Source organism: Lepus europaeus, chromosome 5 (assembly GCF_033115175.1).
Source record: "Lepus europaeus isolate LE1 chromosome 5, mLepTim1.pri, whole genome shotgun sequence".
NCBI lineage: Eukaryota > Metazoa > Chordata > Mammalia > Lagomorpha > Leporidae > Lepus > Lepus europaeus.
This window is the reverse complement of record NC_084831.1, coordinates 28,416,763-28,439,062: the sequence shown is the minus strand read 5'-3', so window position 1 is coordinate 28,439,062 and position 22,300 is coordinate 28,416,763. Positions and strand designations below refer to the sequence as shown.

At 52.2% G+C, this 22,300-nt stretch overlaps 1 protein-coding gene across 2 annotated transcripts in view; it reads left to right on the top strand.

The window, feature by feature from the left end:
* The window catches only part of OSCP1 (organic solute carrier partner 1), a 35,231-nt gene extending 18,817 nt beyond the window's left edge, over positions 1 to 16,414 (top strand). The window contains exons 3-10 of one of the 2 annotated variants that reach the window (XM_062193264.1): positions 547 to 654; positions 1,757 to 1,837; positions 10,504 to 10,607; positions 11,570 to 11,698; positions 12,626 to 12,695; positions 14,764 to 14,903; positions 15,797 to 15,860; positions 16,062 to 16,414. In XM_062193264.1, the coding sequence (XP_062049248.1) occupies positions 547 to 654; positions 1,757 to 1,837; positions 10,504 to 10,607; positions 11,570 to 11,698; positions 12,626 to 12,695; positions 14,764 to 14,903; positions 15,797 to 15,860; positions 16,062 to 16,178 (813 nt within the window). In that variant the 3' untranslated portion in view covers positions 16,179 to 16,414. Of the gene's footprint in view, positions 1 to 486; positions 655 to 1,756; positions 1,838 to 10,503; positions 10,608 to 11,569; positions 11,699 to 12,625; positions 12,696 to 14,763; positions 14,904 to 15,796; positions 15,861 to 16,061 lie in introns of both variants that reach the window. The other variant, XM_062193263.1, reaches the window with a different exon arrangement.
* Positions 16,415 to 22,300: the final 5,886 nt, after the last annotated feature.

The following is a 22,300-nucleotide window of genomic DNA, read 5'->3' as shown; positions in this document are numbered from 1 at the left end:
TGAATTTTCTGCCCACCACGATCACGCATGTCATCTCCTTCACTCCTCTCAGCAGCTCTGCCGTGGTGGAAAATCGGGGAGTACTTTTTGCAGGTGAGAAAACACAGGTTCAGAGGAGTTAAGCAGCTTGGCCAGGGCCATGCAGTAAGTCAGCAGGCAAGGAGTACTTGAATCTGGGCTCTTTTTCTGCAAGTCCAGAGCCCAGTCCGGGACCCCCCAGCTGCCAGGATTGTGTATTGTCCTAGCAGCAATACACACAAGGTGACCAGAGTTCCTGATTTGTCCAGGAGTGTCCCAGGTTACCCCTGTTGGGCAGCCTTAACCAGTACCGCCCGCTTTTCTCTCCCAGTGTCCTGCTTTGGGTGATGGCTGACAAGGTCACCCGAGCAGTGCCCTGAGCTTTCAGCGAGCACTTGGCTGTATCATTGCTGGGCGATTCTGACTTCCGCTTTTACGGTTCTCTTTGTTTGTTGTGTGGGTTGGCAGCTCTATGACCTGATGACTATGGCTTTCAAATATCAAGTGCTGCTGTGTCCCCGCCCCAAGGATGTGCTGCTGGTCACCTTCAACCATTTAGACGCCATCAAAGGCCTCATCCGAGACTCCCCGACCATCTTGCATCAAGTGGACGAGACTTTCCGGCAGCTGATGGAAGTAAGTATCCCCAGTCCCGCCTCCTGCTCTGTTGGGAGCAGGCGTGAGAGGGAGCACAGGAGGAGGAGCCGCAAAGCCCGCCACTCTCTACAGCATCAGCAAGTGAGGCAGGCATTTGGTGCCGTGGTTGAAATGCCACTAATGCCCACATCCCATATCAGAGTACGCAGGCTCACGTCCCAGCTCTGCCCCAGGTGCTAACTTCCTGCTAATGCACACCCTGGATGGCTCAAATACTTGGGTCCCTGCCGCCCACCTGGGAGACCCGAATTAATTTCCCTACTCCTGGCTTCTGCCTGGCCCAGCCTCGGCTGTTTGTAGGCATTTGGGAAGTGAACAGGTAGATGGGAGATCTCTGTTTCTCTTTCTCTCTCTGTCCATGCCCTTCCAAATGAATATAAAATAAAAACCTACAACTATTTTGCTAATGTGATCGGTATTATCATCCTATGCCTTCTTAATGTCACCTTCAAAATGCCAAGAGTAGAGCAGGCGTCAGCCCAGTGGTTAAGGTGCTCACGTCCTACATTGGACTGCCTGGGTTCAATTCCCAGCGCTGCTTCCTGACTCCAGCTGCCTGCTAATTGAGACCCTGGGAGTCAGCAGTGATGGCTCAGGTATTTGGGTTCCTGCCATCCACTTGGGAGACCCGGGTTGAGTTCCCAGCTCCACGCTGTAGCCCTGGTCCAGCCCCAGCCGTTGCAGGTATTTGGAGAGTGAACCAGTGGATGAGACCACTTGCTCTCTGCTCTTCCCTGCTGTGCTCTCAAATAAAGTTTAAAAAAAAAATCACTCAAAGAGCAGTGATGCAGAGACTAGCCATTTTCTCCAACTTTTCTGAAAGGGGGTTGGTGGAGGACCTGCTCTAACTCCTGGGGCCCAGCCTCGCCCGGTCTGTGGGAGAGATGAAGTGCATCCCAGCTGAGCTGTGCTAGGGCAGGGTTTGTCTCTGCTGAAGGAGGCGCTAGCTCTCCTGCCCCAGCCGCTGCGTCCTCTCCTTGCTCTCCAGCCCCTGTGCCCAAGCCCCAGCTCACCCCTGCGTGTCCACACTGCCCAGCTCTCTGAAGGATACGAATGCTTCTCTCTGCTTGGCCCTTGGCAGGTTTACTGCGGTCTGTCTGCCGGCGAGTTCCAGCTGATCCGTCAGACGCTCCTCATCTTCTTCCAAGACCTGCACATCCGGGTAAGTGAGGGGGCAGCCCCAGGAACCCGCTGCATAAGGGAAACGGAGGCAGACAAGGGAGGGCATTGTGCCCGGTTAGTGATAGCCTTGGGGTTTGATTCCACGGTGAGAAACATCCCAATGATCAGGTGCAGCAGTTGTAAACAGCACGAGGGAGATCACAAGGCCGCCGTTCTCGCAGTTAACCTCACGAGGTTTTTCATAGTAGTTCCTCCCTTGCTTCTCCCAAGGGAATGTGCTCTTGAGCCAACCTGATCTCGAATCCAATCCTCCTCTCAAGCCTTATAATCGTCCTTGGCTTCTGTGGCACCTGACACAGCCAAGAGGCTGCTGTCCTACCCTTGAACTCTGACCTGTCCTGGGTCTTCACGTTTCCAACCACCCTGGCCTTCCCTTACCTCTCCCTTCCAAGTTCACCCCTCCCTGTCCCCAGACCTCCCTCCTCTCTCTCCACTCCCCCTCTGCTCGTCGGGGACCTCTCTTCTCCCCATACCAACTCCTCTGGCTGCAACTCCTGAGTCCAGCTCCTACCCCACCCCGGCCCACCGCTGCACTGCAGACCCCAGTCTGCACAAGGAGGCCCGCCGAATGTTTTTGTCTGCATTAATCCCGGCAGATCAAGTGCTGATTTCTTTTGAGAGCACCGCCATCCCCCTGCTCACTCGGCTCAGAACCAGAGCGTCATCTTGGATTCCCCATTTCTGATCTCCGTCCAACTGAAGTTAAGGCCTCTAGGGTCTGCCCTTTCAACGCGCACCACCATTCCTGTGCCACCAGCCTAGCCCAGGCCCTCAGACTTCACAGGGCCGTTGCTTCCTGCCCGGCCCTCCCTCCTCCTGCCGTGCCTACTCCAGACCACTCTACACCCTGACTCTGTCCGAAAATTTTACTAATTTACCTTATTTGAGAGAAAGAGAAGTCTCCTATCTGTTGGTTCATCCCCTAAAGGCTTGCAGTGACCAGGGCTGGACCAGGCTGAAACTGGGAGCTGAGACTCAATGCAGGTCCCCACGTTGGTAGCAGGAATCTGACCACGTGGTCCATCCCCTGCTGCCTCCTTAGGGTGCACATCCGCAGAAAACTGGAATTGGGAGTGGGGACTCCAACCCAGGCACTCCGAGGGGCCGCAGGCATACGAAGCAGCACCTGCGCTGGTAGGCCAAATGCCTGCTCCCACTCTGCCTTTTACAACCACGTTCGAAGCTCCAGAATTGTGGGCCCTCCTCTCTCAGACACGACTGTTTTCCTCCCCGTAACGTAACAGACTGGTACAGGAAAGATGGTTCAATGCGGCAGAACGAGTCCAGGCCCTGGAGCTACTCTCGTATCTGCAGCCCATCTCCAGCACCAGCTCCGGGACCCTGGGCAAAATACTTCCCCTGAGCCTTGTTTTCCTCAGCTGAAAAATGGAACCGACACCATTCCTAACTCAGAATTTGCCGGGAGGGTTCATCGAAGCAGACAGTGCGATATATACGTAGTTTGCTCCCAGGAGGATGTGCACAAAACTGGCCAGCTGGCTGGAGGACAAAGGCAGGAGAGAGACTCCCATCCCATTAGACAGACCCCTTTGAACCTTTCGCAAGCTGTACCTGTGCACGTGAGACGCACTCATGCTCACACAGTAAAACTCCAGCCAAAGGAAGGAATTGAAAATGGTTCATGCCTGATCGTGTTCCCCTTCCATGGGCCAGAAAAGATGAACAATGGCAGTTCCAATGCCAATTTTATTTTTAACCCTCATGAGTAATTTTTTCTGCTATAGATGGAGCCATAATAACATCAATATAAATTAAGGTCTCTAATACTCATCGATTACCATAAACAACGGGAAGGTACAAATAAGAAAGTTTTGCATTAAATTTAAAATACCAACTTGAAAATATTGAAAGTTCTGCATTGTATTATTATGAAAACCCTGCATATTTGGGCATTATTTTTATGGGTTGTAGTAATACAAGCAGCCGTATTGATTTCACAATTCTGACAAGATAAAATTCAGTATAGTGAAAAGACTTTCCTAATAAGAATTCTATAGCAAAATCTTTAAAACATATTAAGCCACAAAGTATATTAAGCTTTAATTGCTAAGCTGGCAGGCCGTGAAACAGCAGATTGTTTATCAAGGGAAATAGCATCACATATCCTGATGAGACTCTGCCGCTGACCTGTACCGGCTGGGCTGGTTTTCCAGGCTTGGTCTCTAATGCTGTTTCTGCCTCCACGGACTTTCTCCACTTTCACAACACCCTTGATAGTTTTTAGATGCGTTCGCACAATCAAACGACATCAGGAAAACACAGCCCTACTCTAACAACCCCTTCCTCACTGTGTAACCACAGCAAATACAAAACTGCTCCTCCGGTGTCAGTATCCGAGCTCTCTGGGCTCTCACAGGCCAACGTGAAGTGGCCCTGAAGTGGCCAAGGGCCCACACCCTGTGCCCCAGAACCTGGACAGAGATGGTGCTGAGAGCAATTCCATTTGCCATCCTTCCAGTTAACAACCGACTCTGTCCCCGCCCCCCCGCAGAGCCCCCAGAGTTGCCTCCTGCAGGCTGAGCACTCAGGTTGGCCTCCTCTCCCTCTCCCTCACTCCCATGCACCCTCCATCATCGGCTTTCTTCTTCTTTCCATGCAAACATCATTCTGCCTTGGCCTCTCTGCAGGATGTCCCTCACACCTCCATTCTACCTGGAAGTAGCTCAGCCCTGGAAACCCAGTCAGCCTAGTGAGTATTCATTAAGCGCCTACCGTATGCCAGGCTGTCTTAAGTGTCTGAGATACACAAGTGAGCAAGACAGAGGCCCCGTCCTGTGCCAGTGGGGCGGTACAGGGAGGGCAGGTCAGTCGCGTTCCTGCACTGAGACCGTGAGGGAGACGGTGACACGAGGGACAGTTGTGGAGGGCAGCAGGCCTCGGTGTTGCTTGGTTACACCAGCAGAACTTCCTGCGGTGATAGACATGTTCCATGTCTGTGCCGTCCAGGAGCCGCGTGTGGCCACCGAGCGCTTGGAATATGTGGCTGAGAAGCTGAATTTGTAATTATAAATCATTTACGTGTAACTAGTAGTTACCGAATGGGCTGGGAGATCTTTAGACAAGAGAGTCAAGGGCAGACTTTCGGGAGACAGACATTTAATTGCCAGTGGGACGAAGAGAGAGCCCGGGGAAGAGCATCTAAGCTGAAGGGACCACCAGCTCAGAGCCCCTAGACGGGAACAAGAATGATGTGCGTTCCCTCTGTGGAGAGAAGCTGCTGTGGGTAGCACACGCCTGCTGGGCAGGGGTGAGGCTCCCAATAAACGCGATTCCCTGTGTGGCACAACACGGACGAATCAGAAGAGGCGCCAGTCGTCAGTCAGCTGCCACTGATCCACTGACTCGGCTTTGGGCCCTAGGAAAGAGGTTATTCAGGAACAAACGAAAGGGGCCGGCGTCGTGGTACGGCTGGCTAAGCCTCCACTTGGGTCGCCCGCACCCCACAGCAGAGTGTCTGGGTTGAGTTCCTCCATGTTTCGGATCCAGTTCCTTGCTCATGTGCACTCTGGGAAGCAGCAGATATGGCTCAAGTACTTGGGCTCCTGCCACCCACCACCGTGGGAGACCCTGATGGAGTTCCCGGCTCCTGGCTTCAGCCTGGCCCAGACCCAGCTGTTGCCACCATTTGGGGAGTAAACCAGTGGATAAAAGATCTCTCTCTGTGTGCCTCCCTCTCTGTCTCTTTCTCTCTCTGCCTTTCAAATAAATCAAAGTAGACTTTAAAAAAAAAAAAAAAAAGCTCTTGAGCATTGTAAGGGTGTGAGGTAACAAGGTCCGATTTCTGTTCTAGAAAGTGAACCGTGCGGGACAGAGGTAGAGATGGTGCAGTGGGTAGGAGCCATTAGACACCAGAGCACTGGAGAACGTTCACATCTGGGATACAGCTCTGGAGCAAGACCGAGAGACTGGACGTGAGGAACGAGGGGAAGAAGAGAGGACACGGGCAAGGCGGGTGCATTTCCTGGGGTGGGAAAGACCCTCGGGTAGGAAAGTGAACCATTCTGTTTGTTTGATTTGCCTGCCAGACACCCAGGTAGCCATGTGACAGGCAGTTCAGTCTGCCAGGCTGGAGGTCGGAGGTCAGATCCAGCTGGGAGTCATCCGCACCCAGTGTACGGCTGGTGTTTGAAGTCTCCTGGCTGCTGATGGAAGCTGAGCTCTGGTCCTCAACCTCAGGCATTTTATATATGTACACATATACGGACATACAGACAGACAGGCATATGTTTTAAGATGTATTTATTTACTTGAAAGGCAGAGTAACAGAGAAAAAAATCTTCCATTCACCGATTCACCCCTAAATGGCCATAACAGCTTAGGCTGGCCCAGGCTGGACTCAGGAGCCTGGAACTGCATCCGGGTCTCCCACATGGGTGGCAGGAACTCAGGTGCTTGAGCCATCGTATGCCGCTTCCCAGGCTCATTAGCAGGGAGCTCGACAGGAAGCAGAGTAGCCGGGACTCAAACCTGTACTCTGGAATGGGATGCAGACAGAATGGGATGTCGGCGTCCGCCTTGGGGGCTTAAGCTGCTGAGCTACAATGCTCACCCCAGGTTTGTTCTTTTTTAAATGGCTTTTCTGGGGCCGGCACTGTGGTGTAGTAGGCTAAGCCTCCACCTGCAGCCCCGGCATCCCATATGGGCACAGGTTCATGTTCTGGCTGCTTGTCTTCAAATCCAGCTCTCTGTTAAGGGTCTAGGAATGCAGTGAAAGATGGCTCAAGTGCTTGGGCCCCTGTACCTGTATGGGAGACCTGGAAGAAACTTCTGGTTCCTGGCTTCAGATCAGCCCAGCTCCAGCTGTTGAGACCATTTGGGGAGTGAACCAGCAGATGGAAGACCTTTCTCTATGTCTCTTCCTCTCTCTGTCTTTAACTCTACCTCTCAAATAAATTAATTAATTTTTAAAAAAGGGTTTTCTGGGCCAGTGCTATGATGCAGTGGGTTGAACTGCTGCGTGCAATGCTGACATCCCATATGGGTGCCAGTTCAAGTCCTAGCTGCTCTACTTCCAATACAGCTGCTTGCTAATGTACCTGGGAAAAGTAGCGGAAGACGGCCCAAGTGCTTGGGCCCCTGCCACCCATATGGGGAGACCTGGCTGACTTTGTTCCTGGCTTCAGTCTAGTCCAGCCCTAGCTGTTTTTGGCTATTTAGGGAGTGAAACAGAGGTTGAAAGATTTGTTTCTCCCTCTCTGCCTTTCAAATAAATAAAATAAATCTTTTTAAAAAAATGGGTTTTCACCAGGCCCATGAGAAAATGGGGGTGGGGGGTTAAGAAGGACACCTTAGGTAGAGGCTGCCATCTCAATGGAGTCAGGTCCCTTCCTGGGCGGGGCCTGGGGGAGGGCTGGGCAGTGCGAGCAGTTGAGCACGGCTGGAACATGAGGTTCAGGAACATGGTGCAGAGAAGAGCAAGGCCAGCGGAGAGGACCTGGCGGGCAGCAGAGAGCCAGTGAAAAACTTCAGACCGGAGAGGGACATGATCAGATTAGGCTGTCAAAGAGTCTGTGCAGTAGAATGGAGGACGGATTGAAAGCAGCAAGCAGGAAGGCAGGAGACCAGGTAGGAGGCTCCTGCAGTGGGCCAGGCAGGAGGTGAGGAAGTCTGCCATTGGTAATAGTTGTTGGGGCAGAGAGGAAGTTAGTAACCAGATACAAGGCATGATCATTAGATTGACAGGGCCTGGTGACAGAATAGATGTGGAAAGGAGACTGGACAGGGACTCATATTGCTGGTGACGATCTAGCAGTGTTGTCCACCAAGATTGGGAACTCCAGAGGAAGGGGAAGGTGACCCCTATTCTGAGCAGGATAGGTTTGAGGTGTGTCCTCTGGAACCCATGGGTGGACAGGTCTAACACGCAATAGGATAATGAGTCAGGTGCCCAAAAGGAAAGCCAAGTAGGAGCTCAAGATCTGGGAGCCATCAGCCCTGGAGTGTGAGAGCAGATGAAATCAGCTGGGAAAAGAAAGATAGAGTAAGAGAAAAAGAGTGAGAGAGTTGCAGCTCAGCTGATGCCAGCAGAGCGGCAGGGCACGCGGACCCAAGGGTCCTGTCCAGCCAAGGGCAGATTCTCAAATCAAACACAGATGCATACATGACCTAAATTTGTACACTTCAGATCTACTATGCCCTCATCGACCTTGTTAGAATTATGCTAACATAACGTCTAACATATAACACTTACCCCACCCTACTTCCTTTCTCCATTGCCAAACTCCCATCCCCCAGTCACAGAATCTCAAGGTTAAGAACTTCTAAAGGAGGGGCCGGCGCTGTGGTACAGTAGGTTAATCCTCCACCTGCGGCGCCGGCATCCCATATGGGTGCTGGTTCTAGTCCCAGCTGCTCCTCTCCTGATCCAGCTCTCTCCTATGGCCTGGGAAAGCAGTAGAGGATGGCCCAAGTCCTGGGCTCCTGCACCCGCATGGGAGACTGGGAAAAAACTCCTGGCTCCTGACTTCAGATTGGCACAGCTCCGGCCATTGCGGCCATTTGGGGAGTGAACAAATGGAAGGAAGATCTTTCTCTCTGTCTCTCCCTCTATAACTCTACCTCTCAAATTAATAAATAAAAATCTTTTAAAAATAAGAAAAAAGAACTTCCAAAGGGGCCAGGCCTACAGTGCCAGCATTTGATTTGAGTCCTGGCTGTGCCACTTCGATTCCAGCTCCCTGCTAATAAGCTTTCAAGCAGTGGAAGATGGCCCAAGTCCTTGGACCCTGTACCCACGTGGGAGAACAGATGAAGCTCCTGGCTCCTGGCTTTGGCCTGGCCCAGCCTGGGCCATTACGGCCATTTGGGGAGTGAACCAGTAGATAGGAGATATCTCTCTCTCTTTCTCTCTCTCTCTCTCTCTCTCTCTCTCTCTCTAACTCTGTCTTTCAAATAAATGAAATCCAAATTTAAAAAAAAAAAAAAACACTTCTTAAAGTCCATGCAGGGGGCCAGTGTTGTGGCATGTCAGCTTAAGCCACCACCTGCACCACCGATACCAGCATCCCATGTAGGTGCTGGTTCAACTCCCAACTGCTCCATTTCCAATCCAGCTCCCTGTTAATGGCCTGGGAAAAAGCAGTAGAAGATGACCCAAGTGTTTAGGCTCCTACCACCCACCTGGGAGACCCAGATGAAGCTCTGGCTCCTGGCTTCAGCCTGGCCCAGCACTGGCCATTGCAGCCATCTGGGGAGTGAACCAGTGGATGGAAGATCTCTCTTTCTGTCTCTCCCTTTCTGTCCCTCTCTCTGTAAATCTGGCTTTCAAAATAAATAATTAAATATAGAAAAAAAAGTCATCCAGCTAAACCCTCTGACCAAACTGGTTTACACATTCTCCCCAAAACACGACCTGTGCCTGCTCACCTGCTGCTGAGGTGCTCCAGCCATATCCACCTGCCCAGCTCCAAGCCCGCAGTCACCCCTGCCACCCTGCAAGCCTGTGGTCTTCTCTGTGGGCTGATATGCACATGCTGCTTAGCACATCCTGCTTCAGGGTTCTTTCCTTTTATGCTGTGTCCTATGCCCTGTTTCCAATTAGAGGTGCTAACCAGAGTACAAGCTACCATCTATTGAACATACAAGGCAGGCTTTGCTTTTTATGCTTCATCGGATTTAGTTGTCACACTAACCCATTGAGTAGGAAGTATTATTACCCCCGGCTTACCAAACAGAAACTTGATGTACAGAAAGGCTGTTTTTTTTTTTTTTTTTAAACCAAAAACCCAGGTCCAAGAAGCAGCTCAGCTGATATTTAAGCCCAGGCTGACATCAGTTGCCAGGCTTCCAGCTTATACATTTTTATCACTTGGCATCTTCCCTGCTTGCACACGACAGATGCTTATTTTTGGTGATATCATTACTATAAAGCTGCAGAATTTTAGAGCTGGAACTTTATGTCACTTCCTAGATGAAGAAGGTAAGAGCCTGTAAAACTGATTAACTGGGACACTCTTTGTTGGATTTAATCTGTGAACAACCAAAACCTCCACAGAGAGGGGGTGGAAGATCAGTGTACCGCTCCAGTCTCGTGAAGGGCAGCCTTCGGAGGCTGCTGTCGGCTGGGTCTGCCTGCTCCAGCCCTGCCCTTCTCACCAGCGCGCAGGCTAGAGCTTGGGCTCCAGAGTCAGAAACAAGAATTTGAGGCCTCAGCTCTGCCTGGTAGGAGCTGGCTGCCTGGAGGCGGTGTGGCGACCTCCCAGCTGCCGGTTCTTAATGAGGTTCTTAAAGCGCAAAGCTTGCAGCTGCATGGAAAGTTAGCAGGGAACCGAGGGATGGGCGTGGAGTTTGGAGTCAGGTTGGTTTGGAGTCGGTTTGGAATCCCAGCCCTGCCTCTTATTTTTCTCTCTGGTGTAAGTCACTTCCCTCTGAACCTCGGCTTCCTCATCTGTAAAATGGGAGTAACGCTGCTCACCTGGCAGGTTTGCTGCACCACCTCCAAGTCGCTCTGTTTGTGAAAGCCTCGCGGCTCCACAGGTGTGAGTGGCAGTGGGTTTTTCCTCTGTCCTGACTGTTAGAAACTCACTAGGTAACATTCCCAAAACCATCACACGGTTTCCAACCTCAGAATGTTTGCGTCTGTAAAAACGTACCTAGAAAAACAAGACTGTATTTCTCCCCCCGCAGGTGTCCATATTTCTGAAGGACAAAGTTCAGAACTCGAATGGCCGCTTCGTGTTGCCAGTGTCCGGGCCTGTTCCCTGGGGGACTGAAGTTCCTGGACTCATCAGGTGAATTCTCTGCAGTGTGCTCCCAGCAGCCCTGGGCTGCCAGGAAGCCAGTATGTGAGCCTGGACAGACGCAGCACTGCCCTCCCCGCTGCTCAGTTAAGCTCAGCCGCTCACGAGGTCAGGGCCTAATCCCAGCTTTGCCACTTAGCATAGGAGCTTGGGAGAAGCCATGCATTCTCCAAAACTCACTTCCTCATCTGTGAAGTGGTTACTATGACAATGCATAAGGTAACAGTGCTCTGATGTGCTTATACCGCACTCGGCATATAACATCCGCACAGTAAATATTGTGATTATCATCATTGTTATGATCACAACTGGCATCTTGGTCTTTTTTTTTTTTTTAAAGATTTATTTATTTACCATGGGAGACCAGGAGAAGCACCTGGCTCCTGCCTTTGGATCAGCGCGGTGCACCAGCCGCAGGGCGCTGGCCGCGGCAGCCATTGGAGGGTGAACCAACGGCAAAAGGAAGACCTTTCTCTCTCTGTCTCTCTCTCACTGTCCACTCTGCCTGTCAAAAAAAAAAAAAAAAAAAGATTTATTTATTTGAAAGGCAGAGTTACAGAGAGAGAGAGAGAGTGATCGCCTATCTATTGGTTCACTTCCCAAATGGCCGTAATGGCCCAGGCTGGGCCAGGCCAAAGCCAGGAGCCAGGAGCTTCATTTGGGTCTCCCCCGTGGGTGCAGGGTCCAAGGACTTGGGCCATTTTCTACTGCTTTCCCAGGCCATAGCAGAGAACTGGATCGAAAGTGGAGCAGCCGAAACTCAAACAGGCGCCCATATGGGATGCTGGCACTGCAGGCGGCGGCTTCACCACTACACCAGAGCCCCGACCTCGCATCTTGATCTTGAAGGAGTGCATGAGTTCCTTTTTTTGTCTGTGGTACAAAGAACAACGAAGGCTCCTGGGCTCCCTGAGCTTGGAGAATATTCCATCATGTCACACTTTGTATTGCAGAATGTTCAACCACAAAGGTGAAGAAGTGAAGAAGATAAAATTCAAGCATGGTGGAAACTATGTCACTGCAACCAAAGAAGGTTCTTTTGAACTTTATGGAGACCGAGTCCTGAAACTAGGAACTAACATGTAAGCGAAGTCTCCCTCCCTGAGCAAACTCAAGGTCGAAGGAGGTCATTTCATTCCAAAACCCAGCATGACGCCTTCTGCTCTGAAAATTTCCCTTAGATACATTGCATGCAGATTCCTGACATTTTCAAAGGGCGCCAGGAACTCCAAACACAAGGCAACTCATTTCATCAACAGATCGAAAAGATGTATAGTTTCTTTGATTTTTTTGTTTGTTTATTTACTGTTTATTTGAGGGGGAAAGAGAGAGAGAGAGAGAGAGAGAGAGAGAGAGAGAGAGAAGAGAGAGCGCTACTATCCACTTGGTTAACTCCCAAATGCAATGGCTGTGGCTGGAGCCAGGAGCCAGGAACACAGTCCAGGTCTCCCACGTGGGTAGCAGGAACCCAGTTACTTGAGCCATCACCAGTGCCTCCCGGGGTCTGTATTAGCAGGAAATCGGAGTCAGGAGCTGGAGCCTAGCATCAAACTCAGGGACTCCTATGAGGATACAGGCATATTTTTTAAAAAAAGAAAAAAATTATTTATTTGGAAGTACGACAGAGAAAGTTTGAGAGAGAGAGAGATGTTTTATCTGCTGGTTCACCACCAAAATAGCTACAACGGTCCAAGCTGAGCCAGGCCAAAGCCAGGAGCTGGGAGCTCAGTCCAGGTCTCCCAGGTGGGTGGCAGGGGTCCGGCTTTTCCCTGAGCCATTACTTCCTGCCTCTTCCGGGGTGCTCATTAGCAGTAACCTGGAACTGGAGACAGAGCCAGGCACTCCAACAGGGGATGCAGGCATCTGAACTGCTACCCCAAACTCCCGCCCCATCACAGCACCTTCTTGGATGCTCTTTGGCATCTCAGAAGCCTTGAACCATACTTCCAAGTTACAAGGAAGTCAGCGGAAAGGGTCCAGATAATGTCACCATTTCCTGTTGCCACCAGGTACAGCCTGAATCGGCCCGTGGACACCCAGACGTCTGGAGCATCAAAGAACTCCGCCTCGCGAGCGCAGGTGAGTTTCTCCTTCCTCCCTCATCTTCGCAGCTTCTTTCTAGATGCAGAAATCTCCATGGGGACACTTTAAATCTCCAAGCTAGCCAACATTTCCCCTCATCATGTGCAATCTCCATTCAGCCTTGCCACTACACAGGGTTTGTCTTTGAATGTTTGTTTATTTTCATCTACTTGAAAGGTAGAGTGACAGAGAGGGAGAGAGAGCGAGACCTTCTGTCTGCTGGTGTACTCCCCAAATGTCTGCAGCAGCCAGAGCTGGGCCAGACTGAGCCAGACCTCTATCCAGGTCTCTCACGTAGGTGGCAGGCACCCCCAGGATGCATTAGCTGGAAGCTGGGTAGGAATCAGAGTAGCCAGGACTTGAACCGGCACTCCAGTATGGGATGCTGGCATCCCAAACACCAACGCAACCCACTGCACCACAACACCCACCCCAACTCAAGTTTTAATTGTAGCTTTTCATGCATATGTCCAGTGATCTGACTAATTGGGTAATTTCAGGCCAAGCTCAGCCACCCTAATTAGGCAGGAAGCACCCGCCAGGACGTGTGAAATTGCACCAGGGCACCAGGGCCATTAGGTCTATGACTGCTGAGCCCAGCACTTCCAAGAATTCTGATGGTTGAAATGTCCCTTTTTACTGCTCCCTTACACAGCAGTGTGCAGCTCCTTTCAAACCGGGATTCTCACTTCTCTGAATTCCATCTTCACAAATGTTTACTGAGTTAACTCCCAGCAAGCCGTAGGACACGTCACAGAATATCCAGTTATTCAGCACAGCACACATTTCTTGAACTGCTTCTATGGGCTGGGTACACTGGGACACAAAGCTGACACAGGGGCTGGCGCTGAGGTATAGCAGGTAAAGCCGCTGCCTGCAGTGTCGGCATCCCATATGGGCACTGGTTTGAGACCCGGCTGCTCCACTTCCAATCTAGCCATCTGCTATGGCCACGGAAAGCAATAGAGGATGTCCAAGTCCTTGGGCCCGTGCATTTGCATGGGAGACCTGGAAGAAATTCCAGGTTCCTGGCTTCAGATCAGCCCAGCTCCAGCTGTTGCAGCCATTTGTGGAGTGAACTAGAGGATGGAGGACCTTTCTCTCTCTCTCTCTCTCTCTCTGCCTTTCAAATAAATAAATAAATCTTTAAAAAAAAAAAAAAAAAGCTGACATAGACGTGGTCCCATCCTGAAGGGACTGAAAGTTCCCTGAGAAGGACGGCCATAGAAACCGTAACTCTTACGAGGCACAAGATGAGCTTGCTGGGTGTTCTGACTGCAGGGACACGTGCTCCGTCCAGGGGGTGGGGACAGGGATGAAGAGGGCTTTCCAGAGGAGGTGACATTGAAGTGGGGTTCCAGAGTGGGTAAAATGTTAAACAGCAGAGGAGGAGGAAGGGGCACGCAGACCGAGGTGACAGGACAAGCAGAGATACCGAGGGCAAGAGAGCCTCGCCACAGCATCACCAAGGCAGGTGGCCGACTCTCCCAGCAGGGACATCGGGGCTTGATTAGGGGAGGGGCTTAAACAGCATGCTTTGCTCTTTAGGCATGAAGCAGAAGGGTTTGTCTGGGGCAAGGGAGAAATGAGGCAAGACCTGTGTTTCAGATGACTGTGGCAGAGTGGATTAGAGAGCCCTGGGAGGGGCTCTGAAGGAAGGGACCAGGACAGTGAGAGGAGGGAGGGCCACAGGGGTGTGTTCATGGCTGTCACCACCTGGGGGCAGTGTGCTGGCTCCTCCGGAATAGGAACCCTCAGCCCTCGGGACTTCACTGAGGCCACTTGTCATGCCCAGGGAACTGGACTGGCCCAAGAGGAAGCAGCATTCCCTCCTTCGAGGAGGAAGGTAGCTGGGGAAGGACGAGGCCTCTGGGCCCGCCACTCATCCTGAAAGTGGAAACTTCTGCTGCGGACCCAGGCGGTTTTTCTGTTGGTTAAGCCTGCTTTGGGGCCCAGAAGTAATCCAGTGATTGGTTTGCCAGATTTTATAACCCGGGTGTCTGGGGTCTTAGCCAGAAATGTACTCACCTTCATGTGGCTACAGATCACGCCATTGTTTCTGCAGGAGAACATCACTCCAAATCCGCTTGCTAAAGAAGAGCTGAATTTCCTGGCCAGGCTGATGGGCGGGATGGAGATTAAGAACCCCAGTGGCCCCGAGCCAGGATTCCGGTTGAATCTGTTTACCACCGATGAAGAAGAGGAGTATGTTTTAAACCCATTTCTCTAAAGACACAGAAAAATCCCAAGTTTGATACAAACTTCAGAGTGACAATTACAAACCAGAGCCACCTATAAATACAGATGTTAAACTCACAAAGGAAAGCCCAGCCAGTTCAATAGCCTTGGTAAAGAACCCCCACACACACACCCCCAGGATTAAATGGCCCGAGCCTTCTGGAGTCATTCCAAAATAGAGTTCTAGTGTGTTGCTTAACAGAGTACAGCCAAGCAACACATAGTAGGCACCAACATGGTCATACTAGGACAAGTCTGTTAAGAAACCAGAGGGAGGCTGGACCTCGGTGTCTTTGGGGTTAGAGAGTCAAGTGGCCAAAACCAGTGGTATGGCGATTCACCAGGCTTCTGCAGTTCTGTCAAGCACCTTGCCACGCATCCACCCCTGCAGCACTCTGCACTGCCCGCAGCTGGGGTGAGAATTGCCTCCTGTTTCCCTGTGGTCGAGCTCACTTCAGGGATGATGGGAAGTGCTGGGGACGCAAAGATGGCACATAGGAGCCAAAGCCTGTCCCTCATGCATAACTTATTCCACTGCTGTGTCATGAATGCCCCGAGAGGGCACAGCAGCTGACTGGGCCCTGGCACGCAACGGAGTTGGCATTCGATCTGGGTCTTGGAGTTTGCCAAGCAGAGGAAGGGGAAGACCGTTCCTGGCAGGGTTTAGTGTGTGTGCAAAGGCACGGGGACAGAGCCAGGCCTGGCTTTGCAGAGCAGAGGGTGCCTTGTTTGGAGGTGAGCTGGAAAGTTGGATCGGCAGGTGAGGCAGAACATAGGTCCCGAGTTACCGAGGGCCAGCTTGCCGAGCTGGCATGGAGCATACCCAAACCTTGTCCCCATTTCTTCACCGTCCCATCCAGACAGGCAGCCCTAACCAAGCCAGAAGAGTTAGACAACAAAGTCATCAACATACAAGCTACGCAGGTGAGTACGCGGGACTCCATGGGGTCACACATTTCCCTCCTCGTCTTGGGACATCCCTTTTTCTCCCCAGCCATCCTACAGCGGCTCTATCGTCCCTATTTTGACAAATAAGTGGGCAACCGGAAGTGGGGCACAAGAATAGACAAATAAGCACTGCTGGCACCTCCCCCTCATCCTTTTCACTTCTCATTTCTCTCCCAGGACCAGCAACGGAGCGAAGAGCTGGCCCGGATCCTGGGGGAGCTGGAGGTCACTGACCAGCCGAGGTGGAGCACCAGCAAGGGGGACGACCTGCTGGCCATGATGGATGAGTTGTAGCTGCGCCGACCCGGTACGCCCCTCTGCCCAGAGACGCTTCCGGATGAGGACCCCTGGGGAAGGACCAGGGTCCGCCGTGCTGCTGCTAATTTTCTACGGAGTGAAGCCGCTACGTGCAGTTCCCATCTCTGCTGTAATGAACTCCGCAAGTGCCCTCGAGACAGCACCCCACCCCAGAAGGCCCCACATACACTGTATTTTCAGCAAAATATATTCTGGCTTTGAAACTACACCCTCCCTGTTCTCACGATTCTCCAGCAGCCACCCAGAGCATCCTGGGCCGTGGGTCTGTATGGAGCCACCCCAGGGGTCGTCTCCTCTCTTATGTCCGCTGTCCTCGGCATGCCAGGTCTCACAGGCACCTGCCTATGAGCCATCACAGAAACATCTCGGTCCCCTGGGCTGGACTCTGCCATGTGGGTGAGTGTGGTGTCAAGAAAAGGCATGGCTTCCACCATCGGGCTCCCCCTCCTGGCATCCTGCCCCCAAGAAACTGTCAGCACCCAGAGGCTGAGTGAGCACTGCTGAGACAGGCAGGGGCATCGGTACCTCCCTGTACACTTCCCTGTCCATTTGTGAAGGCATATTTGTCCTGCGTGGGGAGAGGTACCAGAAAGAGACTTTGCTCTCCAGCATAAGAAGCACCCCCCCACCCCCACCCCAGAGTCTTCGTCTACCACTTAGGTGCTCACCCACAAAAGATACCCAGCCTGATGTGCTGTGGCTTTTGTGTCCTCTGTCACCAGGTGGAGCCTGAAGCCAGGTGCATGGGAAGTGCCCACGCTGTGCCACCTCACCTTCTGTGTCACAGCAGAGCCACTGCCCTCGGCACAATGCCAAGTCTCACTGGGATCCGTGGGAAACACCTTGGGCCAGTGCTGCCACCTGCCTGCCACACGCTTCCTCCCAGGACCGAGTGACCAGCAAGGTCAGGGCCACCCAGACACGCAGAGGGCCAGGTCCCCTCCGTCCTACAGAATGAGTATCCGGAGCTGCAGAAAGGGAGGAGAGAGAATAAGGTGAGCTAGTCATTGCCAGCAGTCCCAGCCGCAGGGGCGAGAGAGAGCAAGAGGGAGAAGAGAGGAGGGATGGACCACGAGAGCGGGCCAGCTCCCTCGACCCCAGGCAGAGGGTTGGATACAGGAAGATGAACCACCAATAGATGCGAGCCCTTAGACCTCCAGAGAAAGGTGTGCTGGCATCGAAAGTAGATGGCGCCATCAGATGCCTGCTGCATACCAAGCGGCCTTTGGGATTCGTTTCTTTGAAGCAATCTGACCACCAGGCAGGGGCCGGCCTGGGTGACACCTGAAAGAGTTCTGTCCTGTTTGGAGTCCGGCTCCCGCTGCACTGTCCTGAGTCAGATCCTGCCATCTGCTGTAAGCATGGCCTGGGGGCCTGGGGCCTGGGGGCCTGGGGGCCTGGGGGTGGGCCCTGAGCTGCCTGAGCAGCAGCCTCCCCACACCCACCAGCACCATGCCGATGATTTCACGCGTGTCTCAGTAAATAAACAAGATACAGATCTCCTGTAGGGCAGCTCTGGGATGAGGCAACCTCGGAGTTTCGTGTCTCTAGACTTGCACAAACAGTGAGAAAAACAAGCTTACCTGCATGGCGGTTCGGGGCATCCAGAAAAAGCAGGGAGTAGGGAGGAGGCGAAGGAAACGACTGTGCCTACATCACGTGGGCCTAGCACTAACAACGTCAGGTTCATTAAAAGCCAGGCCAAAGGCAGGGTGCAAAGCTGTCCAATGAAGGCATCGAGGCGCAGTCAGGACACCACTCTGGGCCCAGCCCTGCCACAGACCCCACCCATCCTGGACCAGTCGCCCTCCCTGAGCCTCTGTTCCCTCTGTAAGAAAGAGAGGGCGTAAGTCAGTGACTCTAATCCCGCTTTCCCAGATAAATTACTGAGTTTACAGCATCCTGGGCCCAGCCCCAGTGGGAGCTGAGAATTAGAGTTTTTTCCTTTTTTTTTTTTTTTCATAAAGATTTATTCTATTTATTTGAAAGGCAGTTACAGAGAGAGGGGGGAGAGACAGAGTTCCACCCTAGTTCTACCCTTGTTCACTCCCTGAAGCCAGGAGCCAGGAGCTGCCTCTGGGAATGCTACATAGGTCGGGGGCGCAAGCACTTGTGCTTTCCCCGGGCATATGATCAGGGAGCTGGATCAGAAGTAGAGCAGGGGCTGGCGCTGTGGCACAGTGGGTTAAAGCCCTGGCCTGAGGCACCAGCATCCCATGTGGGTGTCGGTTCTAGTCCTGGCTGCTCCTCTTCCGATCTAGCTTTCTGCTGTGGCCTGGGAAAGCAGTAGAAGATGGCCCAAGTGCTTAGGCTTTCTTCTGCTGCTTTCCCTGGGCACATGACCAGGAAGCTGCATCAGAAGTAGAGCAGCCAGGATTTGAACCGGCACCCACATAGTGTGCTGATACTGCAGGTTGTGGCTTAACCTGCTACAACACAGTGCTGGTCCCAGAAATTGAGAGTTTTTTGCCCATGTGTCCCCAAACCATGCTTTGGGATGAATCTGCCCTCTTTTAACTCTTTTGTAACCATAACCTCTTCTCAGCTAAGCTTCAAACAGTTGCACTCTTGCTCGTACATTTGGAATTTCCTACACACAGAGCTGGCATTGTGGTACAGCGGGTTAAGCTTGCAACACAGACTCCCCATGTCCCATGCCAGAGGTTCCAGTCCCAGCTGCTGCACTTCCAATCCAACCCCAGGGAAATCAGCAGATAGCTCAAGTACTTGGGGCCCGTCCACCCACCTGGGAGACCCAGATGGAGTCCCTGGCTCCTGTCTTAGCCTCTCCCAGCCCTGGCTGTTGTGGGCATTTGAAGAGTGAAGATCTAAATTATTGGCCCCTCCTCCTTCCTCTCACATAAACAACCTGCAAAGATTTTGATTGGTTCTTTTCACAGTCTACAACCTGCAAGGATTTTGATTGGTTCTTTTCACAGTCTTGAGCATTCAGCTCTCCTTCCCATTCCCACTGTCACCATCTTCATTTCAATCCCTATCACCTCCTCACCAATGCTGGTACTCGGGGCGGGGGGGGGGGGGGGCTGGCGCTGTGTCACAGTGGATTAACGCCCTGGCCTGAAGCACTGGCATCCCATATGGGCGCCGATTCGAGACTCAGCTGCCCCTCTTCCAATCCAGCTCTCTGCTATGGCCTGGGAAAGCAGTAGAAGATGGCCCAAGTCCTTGGGCCCCTGCACCCATGTGGGAGACCCGGAAGAAGCTCCTGGCTCCTGGCTTCGGATCAGCACAGCTCCAGCCATTGCAGCCAACTGGAGAGTGAGCATCAGATGGAAGACCTCTCTTTCTCTGCCTCTCCTCTCTCTGTGTAACTCTGACTTTCAAATAAATAAATAAATCTTTTTTTTTTTTTTTGACAGGCAGAGTGGACAGTGAGAGAGACAGAGAGACAGGTCTTCCTTTTCCGTTGGTTCACCCCTCAATGGCTGCTGCAGCCGACGTACCGCGCTGATCCAAAGCCAGGAGCCAGGTGCTTCCTCCTGGTCTCCCATGCGGGTGCAGGGCCCAAGCACCTGGGCCATCCTCCACTGCACTCCTGGGCCACAGCAGAGAGCTGGGCTGGAAGATGAGCAACCGGGACAGAATCCAGTGCCCCAACTGGGACTAGAACCCAGTGTGCCGGCGCAACAGGCGGAGGATTATCCTATTGAGCCATGGCGCCAGCAAAAATAAATCTTAATAAAAAAAAAAAAGTGAACCAGCAGATGGAAGCTTTCTCTCCCCACCCACCCCACTGCCATAGCTCTAACTTTCAAATAAATCTTAAAAAAAAAAAAAAAAAAAAAGATGAAGAAGAACCGCTGACTCCTGGGAGAGATGGAAGTCAGTGAATGAGTAAAGGCACTTGGGTTGCCAGGTGCGAGCACACTCAGTGAAGGTCGCTCAGATCTCTAAGCAGCACTCTCAGATAGACTTTCCTTCTTGTCCTAATGAGGACACCGAGGCTGGGAGAAGATAAGTCACTTTCCCAAGCCTACACCGTGATCTTTAAAAAGTGTGAAGCAGGGACCTATGTTTGGTACAGCTATTAGACCCCAGGTGGGGCGCTCTTACCCCATTTCAGAGTGTCTGGGTTCAAGTCCTTGATTCATTTCCATCCAATTTCCTGCTAATGCACACCCTGGAAGGTAGCAGGTAGTAGCTCAAGTACGTGGGTTCCTGCCACCCACATGGGACACATGGATTGAATTCCAGGCTCCTGGCTCTGGCCTGGGCCAGCCCTGGGTGTTGCAGGCATTTGGGAAGGGAAGCAGTGGGTGGAAAATCTCTGTCTCTGTCACTCTGCTTTTCAAATAAATAAAACCTCTTTTTAAACTGCAAATCAACAGGCCGGCATTGTGGCCTAGTGTGTAAAGCTGCCACCCGCGACATCCCATACGAGCACCAGTTGTGCCGTGGCTGCTCTCCTCCCATTCCAGCTCCCTGCTTATGGTCTGGGGAAGCAGCAGATGCCCCAAGTCCTTGGGCCCTTGCCACCCACGTGGGAGACCCAGATGAAGCTCTTAGTTCCTGCCTTTGTCCTGGACCAGGCCTGGCCATTGCAGCCATTTGGGGGAATGCACCAGTGGGTGGAAGATAACTCTGTGTCTGCCCCACTTAGTAACTCTTTCAAGTAGATTTTTTTTAAAGATTTAGTTATTTTACTTGAAAGTCACAGTTACACAGAGAGAGGAGAGGCAGAGAGAAAGAGAGAGAGATCTTTCATCTGCTGGTTCACTCCCCAGATGGCTGCAGTAGCTAGAGCTGAGCCAATCTGAAGCCAGGAGCCAGGAGCTTCTTCCAGGTCTCCCACATGGGTGCAGGGGTCCAAGCACTTGAGCCATCTTCTACTACCTTCCCAGGCCATAGCAGAGAGCTGGATGTCTCGAACCGGCGCCCATATGGGATGCCAGCACTGCAGGCAGCGACTTTACCTGCTATGCCACAGTGCCGGCCCCTCAAGTAGATTTTTTTTTTTTAAGTGTAAATTAAATCATGTCACTCCCCTCTGATAGCCTAGCATTGTATTTCTGGAACTAGATGGAGAAACGGAAACACAAAGAGCATAATTATCTTGCACAGTCAACAAGGAGACCTCTTTAATTTATTCATTTTCCTTTTACTTAAAAGCCAGAAAAGAAAAAGATTATTTGGGGAAAAAAAAAAAAAAAAAGCCAGAGAGACAGAGATCTTCCATCTGCTGGTTCACTTCTCAAATACCCATAATAGCCAGATCTGGGCCAGGCTGAAACCAAGAGCCCAGAACACCATCTGGGTTTCCCACGCGGGTGGCAGAGACCCAACAGCTTGAACTGTCACCTGCTGCCTTCCAGGATGTGCATTAGTGGGGAACTAAATTGGGAGTGGAGCCAGGGACTTGAACCAGGCACTCCGAAAAGGATGCGGGCCATGTCACCTGCTGCCTACATGTCACCTACTGCACCAAATGCCTGTCCCAGGAAGCAGATCTGAACCGACAGCAATGGTCTCTCGACCCTGCATGCCTAGCCCAGACATCCAGTCTCCTTACCTCGGCTAACAAAACCCTCATGCTCTGGGGCCGCCTGCCTCTCCGACCTCTGCTCACCACTCTCCCCAGCCAATGGCCTTTCCACTTTCCCCAAGTCTTGAGTCTCGTTTCCCCCAGGTCATTTGCACACCGACTCCCTCTCATTGCAATGCTCCTCTCCTAGTTTTCACAAGATTGGCTTCCTGTCACTCAGCCCAGATGTCACCCGCTCAGGGTATCCCCGATCCTCCTACACAAGTCACCTCACCTCAATTTTAACCCTCTCAAGAGTGCTTATTCCACATGTGTTTGTGTTTTCTCGTAGATTCTCTCCTGCAGAGCCGTCGGTTCAAGGAAGCATCTTCAGATCTTGGCCGCCCCCTATGCCCAGAGCCCGGGAAGGTGCGGGACTCAGGGTGACCGCTTGCATGAATGACCGCCTGGATGGACGGATCGAGAATCAATGACCGAGTTCGAGGCGGGGAATCCCGCGGCGTGGGCGGGGACGTGCGCCCGCGCTGCATGCTGGGGGCTGTAGTCCCCGCCCTCCCCGCGGCGACGGCCTCGCGCACGGACGCACGCGCTCTGC